At 46.7% G+C, this 13,780-nt stretch overlaps 2 protein-coding genes across 6 annotated transcripts in view; both read left to right on the top strand.

Annotated features, from left to right (window-relative positions):
• The first annotated feature begins 1,255 nt into the window (after positions 1 to 1,255).
• The window catches only part of LOC144484126 (uncharacterized), a 93,271-nt gene continuing 80,746 nt past the window's right edge, over positions 1,256 to 13,780 (top strand). Inside the window, exons 1-2 of the mRNA XM_078202675.1 lie at positions 1,256 to 2,940; positions 3,370 to 3,427. Of these exons, the coding sequence (XP_078058801.1) occupies positions 1,511 to 2,940; positions 3,370 to 3,427 (1,488 nt within the window). The 5' untranslated portion in view covers positions 1,256 to 1,510. The remainder of the gene's footprint in view (positions 2,941 to 3,369; positions 3,428 to 13,780) is intronic.
• On the top strand, positions 4,125 to 12,168 carry LOC144484094 (uncharacterized). Of its 5 annotated transcripts, none has more exons than XM_078202636.1 (3): positions 4,125 to 4,177; positions 4,960 to 5,064; positions 10,972 to 12,168. In XM_078202636.1, exon 3 carries the CDS (start codon positions 11,079 to 11,081, stop codon positions 11,946 to 11,948), a length of 870 nt encoding a protein of 289 aa, XP_078058762.1. In that variant the 5' UTR covers positions 4,125 to 4,177; positions 4,960 to 5,064; positions 10,972 to 11,078; the 3' UTR covers positions 11,949 to 12,168. The 5 variants fall into 5 exon arrangements, with proteins under 5 accessions (XP_078058762.1, XP_078058765.1, XP_078058764.1 ...); XM_078202639.1 differs by having other exon boundaries at positions 4,147 to 4,177; positions 4,960 to 5,108; XM_078202638.1 differs by having other exon boundaries at positions 4,147 to 4,304.

Here is a 13,780-nt window from a genome sequence, read left to right as displayed (position 1 = left end):
GACTTGCAGCAACTGATCACAAGAAATAGAAGCAGGAGAGGCCACCAGGCCCTTCAAGCGACCCTGCCACTCAGTACAATCCTGGCTCATCAATGCCGGCCTCCTTTTGTGAGCCATTTCCCCATCGCCCTCTATTCCTCAATCTATCAAATATTTATCCACCTCCATTTTAAATATTTCTAATGATTCAGCCTCTACCATCCTTTGGAGCAGAGAATTCCAGAGATTCACCACCCTCTGCGAGAAGAAATTTCACCGCACCTCAGTTTTAAATGACTGGCCCTTTAACTTCATAGAAACATAGTAACCCTACAGTACAGAAAGAGGCCATTCGGCCCATCGAGTCTACACCGACCACAATCCCACCCAGGCCCTACCCCCATATCCCTACATATTTACCCACTAATCCCTCTAGCATACACATCTCAGGACTCTAAGGGGCAATTTTTATCATGGCCAATCAACCTAACCCGCACATCTTTGGACTGTGGGAGGAAACCGGAGCACCTGGAGGAAACCCACGCAGACACGAGGAGAATGTGCAAACTCCATACAGACAGTGACCCAAGCTAGGAATCGAACCCAGGTCCTTGGAGCCGTGAAGCAGCAGTGCTAAGCACTGTGCTATCGTGCCGCCCCTGTCAAACGACTCAAGAACAGCTTCTGTCCCTGCTGCTGTCAGACTTTTGAATGGACTTACCTTGCATTAGGTTGCTCTTTCTCTACACCTTTCTCTACAGACTGTAACACTACATTCTGCACTCTCTTGTTTCCTTCTCTATGAATGGTATGCTTTGTCTGTATAGTGCGCAAGAAACAATACTTTTCACTGTATGTTAATATGTGTGACAATAATGAATCAAATCAATCAAATTATATGTTTGAATAAAGTCATCCTCACTCCTCTAAACTCCAAGGAATACAGACCCAGACTATTTAGCCTCTCTGGATAGGACAACTCTATTTGTTCTGACCTCGGTGTCCAGGACAGGAAGCAGTGAGCATGGATCTGTCATTCATCCTGAATCAGCACCATCAGGAGTGTTGGGTGGCTGAATGTTAGATCCGGCAGCGTGAGAATGGAGGGACAATGTGTGGGATGGAGATTTACAGATTTTCATTAATGACAGAGGAAAGGATGTTCCCATAGAAGCGAGAATTGTCTGTTCTGACTGTGATGTTTTTTGTAAATTGTTTTTAAAGGATATCAGAAGAGGAGGAATCACAGACAGAAATCTCAAATGTCACATCTCGATCTGACAGAGTCACGGTCTGTCGGTTTCAAAAGATTTCAAACATCAGTGTGATTGGAAAAGCACCGAGACACACACACACACACACCTAAGTGAGAGTGTTCCAGTGAACTGACTGTGGAAAGAGCTTTAACCAGTGACACAGCCTGAAGAAATATCACACCATTCACAAAAACAAGCAACTGTACCTGCGTTCTGTGTGTGGATGAAGCTTCAACTGATCGTCCAACCTGGACAGACACAAGGACACCAGCACCATGGAGAAACCATGGAAATGTGGGGACTGTGGGAAGGAATTCAGGTTTTCGTCACAACTGGAAATCCATCAGCGCATTCACACTGGGGAGAAGCCATTTACCTGCCCTCAGTGTGGGAAGGGATTCACTCAGTCATCCCACCTGCTGACACACCAGCGAGTTCACACTGGGGAGAGGCCGTTCACCTGCTCTCAGTGTGGGAAGGGATTCACTCGGCTATCCTTCCTACAGTGCCACAAGAGAGTTCACACTGGAGAGAGACCATTCACCTGCTCTCAGTGTGGGAAGGGATTCACTCAGTCATCCCACCTGCAGACACACCAGCGAGTTCACACTGGGGAGAGGCCATTCACGTGCGCTGAGTGTGGGAAGGGATTCATTCGGCTATCCTTCCTACAGTCCCACAAGCGAGTTCACACCGGGGAGAAACCGTTCACCTGTTCTCAGTGTGGAAAGGGATTCAGTGATTCATCCTCCCTGCTGATACACCAGCAAGTTCACACCAGGGAAAAACCATTCACCTGCTCTCAGTGTGGGAAGGGATTCACTCAGTCATCTGACCTGCAGACTCACCGGCGAGTTCACACTGGGGAGAAACCATTCACCTGCTCTCAGTGTGGGGAGGGATTCACTCAGTCATCCTCCCTGCAGACTCACCGGCGAGTTCACACTGGGGAGAAACCGTTCACCTGCTCTCAGTGTGGGAAGGGATTCAGTTATTCATCCCACCTGCGGGTACACCAGCGAGTTCACACTGGGGAGAGGCCATTCACCTGCTCTCAGTGTGGGAAGCGGTTCAGTGATTCATCCCACCTGTGGAGACACCAGCGAGTTCACAGCGGGGAGAGGCCGTTCACCTGCTCTGTGTGCGGGAAGGCATTCACTGATCCATCAACCCTGCAGAGACACCAGCAAGTTCATACTGGGCAGAAGCCATTTATCTGCTCCCAGTGTGGGAAGAGATTCCCTCTCTCATCCCAGCTGCTGACACACCAGAGAGTTCACACTGGGGAGAGACCATTCACCTGCTCTGTGTGTGGGAAGGGATTCACCATGTCAGCCAATCTATTGAGACATCAGCGGGTTCACACTGGGGAGAGGCCATTCACCTGCTCTCAGTGTGGGAAGGGATTCAGCGATTCATCCGCTCTGCAAATACACCAGCGCATTCACACTGGGGAGAGACCATTCACCTGCTTTCAATGTGGGAAGGGATTCACTCAGTTATCCAACCTGCAGATACACCAGCGAATCCACACTGGGGAGAGACCATTCACCTGCTCTCACTGTGGGAAGGTCTTCTCTTGGCTTTTCAAACTGCAGGCACACCAGCAAATCCACACTGGAGAGAAACCGTTCACCTGCTCTCAATGTGGGAAGATATTCAGTGATTCATCCTCCCTGCGGAAACACTGGCGAGTTCACACAGAGTAGGGGTCGTTCACCTGCTCTCAACGTGGGAATGGAATTGCTTACTCATTCCATCTGCTGAGACACCAGCGAGTTCACAAGTGATTCCAGGGTTTGGATTCTGCTGTTATTGTTTCTGCTCTCACTTATGTCCAGGACTGCATTTTGTTTATTCTCTCAGTTGGTCAACGGGGAGAGTCAGAGGGTTTCTTGATGCTGGACTGGCCGGTCTCAGCCTCCAGTGGGCTGATGCTCTTTGAGCCTGGAAGAGCACATTTCTTGTCTTCAAATTTCACAAGGATCACAAGAGTGAAGCACGTTTGTCAGTTCAAAGATATTTCATTCGTAATTCTGTTTGGAACCCCACTGAAGTATGTGACATTTCCATGGAGATGGGCTGTGGTACTTATATGGTTCTTTTGTTTAATTTATCTGGGTGTTTCTCACAGAAGAGAACTAAAATATGAGATCCTGTATCTGAGATGGATTGGGAAACTGCATCAAAAGGTATAATGGGAGATAGGCAATAGCTAATATTTCAGGGATTATTATATGTTGACAAGAGTTAGCTCAGTTGGCTGGATGGCTTGTTTGTGGAGTGGAGGTTCACGGCAGTGCAGAGTCGCTGAGCAGAGACTGATAGCCAGGTTCCGCACACATGAGGATGGCCTCAACCAGGATATTGGGTTCATGTCACACTATCTGTAACCCCCACAACTTGCCTGGATGTGCAAAATCTCACTGGCTGTCCTGTCTGGAGACAATACACATCTCTTTAACCTGTGCTTAATGCTCCCTCCACTCACATTGTCTGTACCTTACAGGCTTGATTAGTTGTAAAGACTCGCATTCCAATTATTATTCATGTAAATTGAGTTTGTGTCTTTGTGCCCTGTTTGTGATCAGAACTCCCACCCACCTGATGAAGGAACAGCCTGTTCCGAAAGCTTGTGGCTTTTGCTACCAAATAAACCTGTTGGACTTTAACCTGGTGTTGTGAGACTTCTTAACAATAATCAGCAAGTCAGCCTGAGTCTGTGGCCACTCTCACCATCTGAAATCGTCACAATGTCTGGCTGATTGACGGCAGCTTCGGACCAATAGAGAGAGAGGGGCGGGGCGGGGCTGGAAGACCGCGCGGGAGCGGCTGGTCCTCCAAGCAATGGGAGTGAATGAGGGGCGGGGCCGGGAGTGAATGAGGGGCGGGGCCGGGCTGGGAGTGAAGCATGCGCAGTGTGGTTAATGGCGGTTGGCGAGGTGATTGTTATGATCCACAATATCTAGGACAAAATAGTGGATGGGAGGGAGCGATGGATCCAGCTACCGGGCGGAGATGTTTCCTAAACATGTTGTGTAACCGCAATCCTCGAAAAAGAGCTTCCAGGTTCCTCCAGCTGCACTGAGTGGGTCTCCAGCTCCGAGTGATCGGTCCGGGTTAACGGCCGCCATCTTTATTGGGGCCAATGTGCAACGGGGATAATGTGGAACAGGGCTGCAACGTGGCCGCCATCTTTGTAGGGGGCAAGTTGTCGAGTGGGAGGAGCTTGTTTCCCATTGTTCAGAATGGAGACAACTTGTCCATCAAATTGCATCAATCCTCTGAGTCCCAATGTCTTATTGATGAGGCAGAGCGGCGGCAGAGAAGGAAAGAAAAATAAATCCTGCTCTCCAGATCCCACTGTCTCATGGGATGTCCTTCCCCATGTGTCTAAAGATCTGCAAGTCTGCTACCAGTCACGCCTTGGCACTGAACGAGGCATGAGCTGTGGGATGTGTCCTGATCACAGACCCAGGTTATTGACCACCAACTTTCACTGGGCAAAGTGCAGAAGGGCATGTGGGCAGTGCTCCCTGTCAGCAGAAGAGAATATGGTGAATTTCCATCCCGGACTGACGGTGATGGATTTGGAAACTCCTTTTACAGGGAGTAAGATGGGGAGAATTTACACCCAGCAAAACTAATACCAAGAAAAATGTTTGTCTCTTCTGAATTGCATTTCTGAACTGACAGTGCTGGGATTTGTAAATTTCTTTTACAGGATATTGGAAGAGGATTTATGGAAAGGTCATCAATATCTGAGAGCGCCATTTGATTAACAGCACCTGGATGTTATCGGTCTTTGAGTGGAAGCATCGGGTTCCAGGTTATTACCACTCACTGCGTAAAATTTCTTCCTCATATCCCCCGGTAGATCTTTTTCAAAATCTTCAATCTGTGTCATAGAAATCATAGAAACCCTGCAGTACAGAAAGAGGCCATTCGGCCCATCGAGTCTGCACCAACCACAATCCCACCCAGGCCCTACCCCCATATCCCTACATATTTTACCCACTAATCCCTCTAACCTACACATCTCAGGACACTAAGAGGCAATTTAAGCATGGCCAATCAACCTAACCCGCGCATCTTTGTCGTGTAATGGGAATAGTTAAACTTTATCTACCTTATCTAAACCTATCATAAATTTGTACACCTCTGCCAAATCTTGCCTCAATCTCCTTTGCTCCAAGGAGAATAACGCCAGTTTCTCCAGCCTAACATTGTAATTATAATCCCTGGATTCATTCAGGTCAATCTCCTCTGCACCCTCTTAAGGAGCCTCACATCCTCCATAATGTGTGGTGATCACTGGTTTGCACAGACCCAGATGTTCTGTGTACCTCCTTGTGATCTCATCTCACACCCACAATTCCACAGTGACATCACCCCCGCTCCCCAGGGATTTCCTCAACTGGGAGACTTTTCTCTGACTCCAGTGTTTCTGATATCTTTCCAGCTGCAGGTCCCAACAGAAGAGTTTAAATTTATAACAGTGAAATTGTTTCACAGATGTATGTTTGTGACCATTGTTCTTCAATTGAGAGTTGTTCGTGCTGAGCTTTGTTCTCTGTGAGAGGTTCCATGTCTTTGTGGCTGGTCTGACTCCTTTACTGTGGATCTGACTCCATGTGCATTCATTGCTCTGTTTCACCTCTGCTTTCCCTGATCATCTCTCGGCCAGTGTCTAACTCCTCTCTCTAATAATGGGTGTATTTCAGCTGTGTTCAGTATTTCACTGTCACTTCTGCCAGTTGTGTCTAAAGAAGGTTCCCAATTGTAATGAATGATGCGCTGCTGGCTTACCAGCTTCCCACAGTATCGTGAATAGTCAGGAATTGTTTTTCCTGTGTTCTCGTCCACTTCTCCTATTTCTGAGGTTACATTACATTTGGCACCATTTTTATTCCACATAGTTCATTCTGCACACCCTGGATCATTGATTCTGTCTTTCTCACCCCAGCTACTGCCTGACCTGCTGAATATTTCCAATATTAGCTCTTTTTAATTCAGATTTCCAGCAGCATCAGTATTGGGCTTTTATTTTATTGCAGACATTTCTGAGTCTAGTAATTGAGAGGAACTACTTAAGAACTAATCTATATCAGGGTGGACCCTTGCCTCCAGTGCAGGTCCTTTTTCGTTGATTCATAGCATCACAGAATGATTACAATACAAGTGCTGTCCTTTAGCATGTTGCACCCTTGTGGCTCTCTGCAAGGACAAGGCAGTTAGACCCATTCCCCTGCCTTTTCCTCACAACCCAGCATTTTCTTTCTCTCCGGGGTCTTGTCCAGTTCCCTTTTCCTTGTTGTATCAGTTGGAGCTGGAATGGAGATATAGGAGAAGCGGTTGGGTTTAACCGCAAAAACTTATGAACTCAGTCGGATCCAGCAATTTCCAATGTGAAATTGTCAGGAGAGTTAGATTCTAGGGAGATCAGGTTGTGAAACAATCACTATCTGTACAAAGGAAAAGGATATTGTTAGAGGAACAGGTATTCCTGCAGATGTGATTTTTCTGTTTCACACATACGTTGACGAAGGGAAGGCGGTAGATGTGGTTTATATGGATTTTAGCAAGGCGTTCGATAAGGTCCCCCATGCAAGGCTTCGAGAAAAAGTGAGAGGGCATGGGATCCAAGGGGCTGCTGCCCTGTGGATCCAGAACTGGCTTGCCCAAAGGAGGCAGAGAGTGGGTATAGATGGGTCTTTTTCTAAATGGAGGTCGGTCACCAGTGGTGTGCCCCAGGGATCTGTTCTGGGACCCTTGCTGTTTGTCATTTTCATAAATGACCTGGATGAGGAAGTAGAGGGGTGGGTTGGTAAGTTTGCCGACGACACGAAGGTTGGTGGGGTTGTGGATAGTCTGGAGGGATGTCAGAAGTTACAGAGGGACATAGATAGGATGCAAGACTGGACAGATGGACTTCAACCCAGATAAATGCGTAGTGGTCCATTTTGGCAGGTCAAATGGGATGAAGGAGTACAATATAAAGGGAAAGACTCTTAGTACCGTAGAGGATCAGAAGGACCTTGGGGTCCGGGTCCATAGGACTCTAAAATCGGCCCCGCAGGTGGAGGAGGTGGTTAAGAAGGCATATGGTGTGCTGGCCTTTATCAATCGAGGGATTGAGTTTAGGAGTCCGGGGATAATGATGCAGCTATATAAGACCCTCGTCAGACCCCACTTGGAGTACTGTGCTCAGTTCTGGTCGCCTCATTACAGGAAGGATGTGGAAAAGGTTGAAAGGGTGCAGAGGAGATTTACAAGGATGTTGCCTGGATTGAGTGGCATGCCTTATGAGGATAGGCTGAGGGAGCTCGGTCTTTTCTCCTCGGAGAGACGTAGGATGAGAGGAGACCTCATAGAGGTATATAAGATGTTGAGAGGCATAGATCGGGTGGACTCTTAGAGGCTTTTTCCCAGGGTGGAAATGGCTGCTACGAGAGGACACAGGTTTAAGGTGCTGGTGGGTAGGTACAGGGGAAATGTTAGGGGGTGGTGGGCGAGTGGAATCGGCTGCCGTCAGCGGTGGTGGAGGCAAACTCAATAGGGTCTTTTAAGAGACCCCTGGATGAGTACATGGGACTTAATAGGATGGAGGGCTATAGGTAGGCCTAAAAGGTAGGGATATGTTCGGCACAACTTGTGGGGTCGAAGGGCCTGTTTTGTGCTGTAGTTTTTCTATGTTTCTATTTCTATATGTTTAAAATTTAATTTTGGAATTTAGGCATCATTAACAAGACCAGCAGCAAATACTCCCCTCTCTAGTTACATGTGGAGAAGATTAATTTTGATCTTCTTGAACCGTTGCAGTCTGTGTGGTGAAGGTGCTGCCACAATGCTGTTAGATAAGGAGATACAGATTATTCACCCAGTGACGATGAAGGAACCGTGAAATATCTCCAAATTAGTAATAACAACGTGTATTGACAGCACTTTTTTTTTGTGCAATGGAACATTTCAGGGTATTTCACAGAGTTCTATGAGGCAACATTTGACACAGTCATATAAAGAGTTATGAGGACAGATGGTTGAGGTTTGATTTGAGGTTTTGAGGAGATAACTGGTGTGATTAGTAAGTTTGCAGACTACACAAAGTTTGATGGATTTGCGGATAGCGATGAGGACCATCAGAGGATACAGCAGGATATAGATCAGTTGGAGACTTGGGTGGAGAGTTGGCAAATGGCGTTTAGTCCTGACAAATGTGAGGTAATGCATTTTGGAAGGTCTAATACAGATAGGAAATGTACAGTAAATGGCAGAACCCTTAAGAGTATTCATAGGCAGAGGTATCTGGGTGTATAGATACACAGGTCATTGAAAGTGGCAACGCAGATGGAAAAGGTAGTCAAGAAGGCATACGGCATGCTTGCCTTCATCAGCCGGGGCATTGAGTTTAAAAATTGGCAAATCATGTTGCAGCTTTATCGAACCTTAGTTAGGCTGCACTTGGAATATAGTGTTCAATTCTGGTCGCCACACTACCAGAAGGATGTGGGTGCTTTGGAGAGGGTACAGAAAAGATTTACCAGGATGTTGCCTGGTGTGGAGGGCATTAGCTATGAGGAGAGGTTGGAGAAACTTGGTTTGTTCTCACTAGAACGACGGAGGTTGAGGGGCGACCTGATAGAAGTCTACAAGATTATGAGGGGCATGGACAGAGTGGATAGTCAGAAGCTTTTTCCCAGGGTGGAAGAGTCAATTACAAGGGGGCACAGGTTTAAGGTGCGAGGGGCAAGGTTTAAAGGAGATGCATGAGGCAAATTTTTTTTTTAGACAGAGGGTGTTGGGTGCCTGGAACTTGCTGCTGGGGGAGGTAGTGGAAGCAGATACAATCATGACTTTTAAGGGCATCTTGACAAATACATGAATGAGATGGGAATAGAGGGATACGGTCCCAGAAGGGTCGGGGGTTTTAGTTCAGTCGGGCAGCATGGTCGCTGCAGCCTTGGAGGGCCGAAGGGCCTGTTCCTGTGCTGTAATTTTCTTTCTTCTTTGTTCTTTGAGAATCTTATAGGAGGAAGGTGAGGGAGAGATGCGGGAGAGGTTTAGGAAGGAAATTTCACAGCTTGTGGGCTTGGCAGCTGAAGATGCAGCCTCCAAAGGTCAAACAGTTTAAAATAAGGAATGGTCAGGGAAAGAAGAGTACAGAGATCTCCAAAGATCCAACTCCACAGATGTGCAGGTTAGGTGGATTGGCCATGCTAAATTGCCCCTTAGTGTCAGGGGGGATTAGCAGGGTAAATATGTGGGGTTATGGGGATAAGGTCTGGGTGGAATTGTTGTCAGTGCAGGATCAATGGGCCAAATGGCCTCCTTCCACATTTAGGAATTCGATGATTCTATCTCAGAGTTTTGAGTGTCTCGAGGAGATTACAGAGATAGGTAGGAGCCATGGAAGAATTTTAAAATAAGCTTGAGAATTTAAAAAGAAATAGTTTGTTTATTGATCTGGAACCTTTGTAGGTCATGATTTTTGATTTGATTTATTATTGTCACATGTATTAACATACAGTGAAAAATATTGTTTCTTGCGTGCTATACAAAGCTATACAAATAGAGAAGGAAACGAGAGAGTGCAGAATGTCGTGTTACAGTCATAGCTAGAGTGGAGAGAAAGATCAACTTAATGCAAGGTAAGTCCATTCAAAAGTCTGACGGCAGCAGGGAAGAAGCTGTTCTTGAGTTGGTTGGTACGTGACCTCAGACTTATGTATCTTTTTCCCAAAGGAAGAAGGTGGAAGAGAGAATGTCCGGGCTGCGTGGGATCCTTAATTATGCTGGTTGCTCTGCCAAGGCAGCGAGAAGTGTAGACAGAGTCAATGGATGGGAGGCTGGGTTGCGTGATGGATTGGGCTACATTCACAACCTTTTGTAGTTCCTTTTGTAGTGCGCACAGGGGTGATGGGTGAACAAGACTTGATGTGAGTAAGCACATGGGCAGCAAAGGTTTGGATGAGCTCAAGTTTACAGAGAGGTTGAATGTGGGAGGCCGGCTGGGAGTGCATTTGGATAATTACATCTAGAGGTAACAAAGGAAAGAATGATTGTTTCAGTAGCAGGTAAGCTGAGACTGGGGTGGAGTCAATGACGTCAGTGACGTGGAAATAGATGCTCTGGGTGATGTTGATATGTGGTTGGAAGCTCATCTCAGTTACACAAAATACTCCCTGGCTGTGAACAGTCTGGTTGAGCCTCAGACTGTTACCAGTGGGAGGGATGGAGTCCATGTCCAGGGGATGGAGTTTGTAGAAGAGACTGAAGGCAATGGCTTTGTACTTCCTAATCTGTAAGTGGATTGTCAGACAAGTCAGTGCAGTGTATGTGTTGGAGAACTTGCAGGTGATAGTGTTCACATAATCCCGCTGCCCTGGTCCTTTGAGGTGAGGAGGTTCAGTGTTTAATGATTCGGTCAAAGTTCTGGCTGAGTGGTTTATGTATAAAATCCCTCTTCTTCGCCTCCTGCCTCTCCACTTCTCTCTTCTTCCCTCTCTCCCTCCTTCTCCTCCCTCAGAGGCCAAAGTCTTGTCCAGACCAGGTGGCAGGTTCCCTCCCCTGTAGGACATTAGTGAATCAGTTGGGTTTTTACAACAATCCAGCAGCTTTCATGGTCATTTTCTTCTCGTGCCGGCCCCAGATTCATTCAGCTCAATTTCACAACCTGCCTTTGTGTTTTGGGGGTTCTCTCTCACTTCCTTTTTTCTGTTTTAAATCAATTTTGCAGAGTAACAGAAGGGAAGGATTGCAGTCATGGAACAGGAAACTAAACATCACATCAAAATCTGAGAGTCAATTATTTTATCGTACCCTGAATATCATTGGATTTTGATCATGGAAGGAAAACGCACTGTTCACAGTGGGGAGAAACTATACACATGTTCTGTGTGTGGACGAGACTTCAACCAACCATCTGCCCTGTCAGAACATCAATGTCACCACACTGAGGAGAAGCCGTGGAAATGTGGGGACTGTGGGAAGGGATTCGATTACCCATCCCAGTTGGAAATTCATCATCGCAGTCACACCGGGGAGAAACCATTCACCTGCTCGGACTGCGGGAAGGGATTTACTAAATCTTCCACCCTGCTGACACACCGGCGCACTCACACTGGGGAGAGACCATTCACCTGCTCCGATTGTGGGAAAGGATTCACTCAGTCATCCAACCTGCTGACCCACCAGCGAGTTCACACCGGCAAGAGACCATTCATCTGCTCAGTGTGTGGGAAGGGATTCACTTTTTCAGCCAACCTGATGACACACCAACAAGTTCACACTGACGTGAGACCTTTTCAATGCCCAGACTGTGGGAAATCTTTTAAAACTTCCCAGGAACTTATGTACCATCAACGTCTTCACACTGAGGAGAGGCCGTTCAGGTGCTCACACTGTGGGACAGGATTCAGACGTTTGTCACATCTCACTGTACACCAGCGCACTCACAGTGGAGAGAAACCATTCACCTGTTCAGAGTGCGGGGAGAGATTCACTCAGTCATCCACTCTGCAGAGACACCAGCGAGTTCACACTGGGGAGAAACCATTCATCTGCTCCAAGTGTGGGAAGAGATTCACTCAGTCATCCACTCTTCATCGACACCAGCGAGTTCACACTGGGGAGAGGCTGTTCATCTGCTCCAAGTGTGGAGAGGGATTCACTAAGTTTCCCAACCTACTGATGCACCAACAGGTTCACAAGTAACTAAAGAGATTGGATCGCATCCAGGCCTGAACCATGTTCATTGGGGTCTGTTGCTGCTGATGTTCATAAACTCCTATCCAGTTATAATAGATAGTATTCTGGATTCAAAATACAATTAAATTAGATTCATTTTAATCAAACACTGGCCAGTTTTTAAAAAATATCTCTAACACAAATCAGATTCTTCTGAAGGGCTCTCCCTCTCCCCTGTCTCCTGCATCCTCACCTCCAACAACTGAGAAGAGCTCAGGAGGTTCTTTGACACAAACATTGAGACAATCTGATCAGCTGCTTCCGCTGCTTCCTCCCTTCCACTGGACCACTGGGGTAAACTGTCTGTTTTTGTCCAGGTTCTGAACTCACATCTCCCTTTGATCCTAATCTCACTAACCTGCAGGACAACCAACTTCCCCATGTCAATAGCTCTCTCTCTCTCTCTCTCCCCCTCTAGCTCACCCACTGTCGCTCCTTCATTATTTATTGTTGTCTTTCCCCCTCTTTATCTCAGAGTATTGCCATCTGTGTTTCTCTCCCCATCTCTCGCTCAGTCTTTATCTCTATATCTGCCTCTGTGTTCTCCCCACCTCTCTACCTTACATACAGATTTGAAAAATACAACCCTACTCTCTCTCTTCTGGCACTGTCTCTCTTAAATCCACCGTCATCAAATCTTTTGACTGCACCACCTTTGCGAATTATTGTGCCATCTCCAACCTGCCTTTCCTCTCCAAAACCCCTGAACTCAGTGTCCCCCGAGGATCTATCCTTGGCCCCTCCTATTTCTCATCCACATGCTGCCACTGGGTGACATTATCCAAAAGCACCGTGTTAGTTTTCACCTGTACACTGACAACACCCAGCTCTACCTCACTCCCATCCCTCTCCATTCCTCCACTGTTACTAAATTACCAAACTGCTCATCCCACATCCAGTACTGAATGAGCAGAAATTTCCTGCAGTTAAAATTCAGGAAGACCAAAATCTTCAGTCACCACGACAAATTCCGTTCCCTAACTGCCCAGTGTGTGTGGTCATAGAATCAGAGAGTTTACAGCACGGAGCAAGGCTCTTCAGCCCAAATTGGTCCATGCCAATGCCCATCTAAACTAACCCCATTTGCCTGCATTTGGCCCATCGCCCTCTAAACCTTTCCTATCCATGCTTCTGTGCAAATGGCTTTTAAATGTTGTCAATGTTCCTGCCTCAACTCCTCCAGCAGCTCATTCCACATACATACCACCCTCTGTTTAAAAAGGTTGCTCCTCAGGTTCCCATTGATTCTTTCCCCTCTTAACTTAAACCTATGCCCTCTAGTTTTCAATTCCCCAACCCTGGGAAAAATAATAAGTGCATTTACTCTATCAATGCCACTCATGATATTATACACCTCTATAAGATCACCCCTCAGTCTCCTATGCTCCAAAGAAAAAAGTCCTAGCCTGTCTAATCTTTCCCTAACTCAGTCCCTTGAGTCCTGGCAACATTCTTGTAAATCTCTTCTGCACTCTTTCCAGTTTAGTAACATCTTTCCTGTAGCAAGGCGACCAAAATTGAACACAGTACTCCGGGTGTGGCGTCACCAATGTCCTGTACAACTGCAACATACTTCCAAACTACTATAATTAATGCACTGACTGATGAAGGCCAGCACACCAAAAGTCTTCACTGTCCTATCTACCTATGACTCCACCTTTAGAAAACCATAGATCTGACCTCCGAAGTCCCTCTGTTCCACGATACTCCTGCAATTCACCATGAAAGCCCAACCTTGATTTGACTTTCCAAAATGCAACACCTCACACTTATTTGTATTGAACTCCATTTGCCATTTC

Source organism: Mustelus asterias, unplaced genomic scaffold (assembly GCF_964213995.1).
Source record: "Mustelus asterias unplaced genomic scaffold, sMusAst1.hap1.1 HAP1_SCAFFOLD_92, whole genome shotgun sequence".
Lineage (NCBI taxonomy): Eukaryota > Metazoa > Chordata > Chondrichthyes > Carcharhiniformes > Triakidae > Mustelus > Mustelus asterias.
The sequence above is the reverse complement of the archived record's forward strand: the minus strand, read 5'-3'. Positions and strand labels throughout refer to the sequence as shown.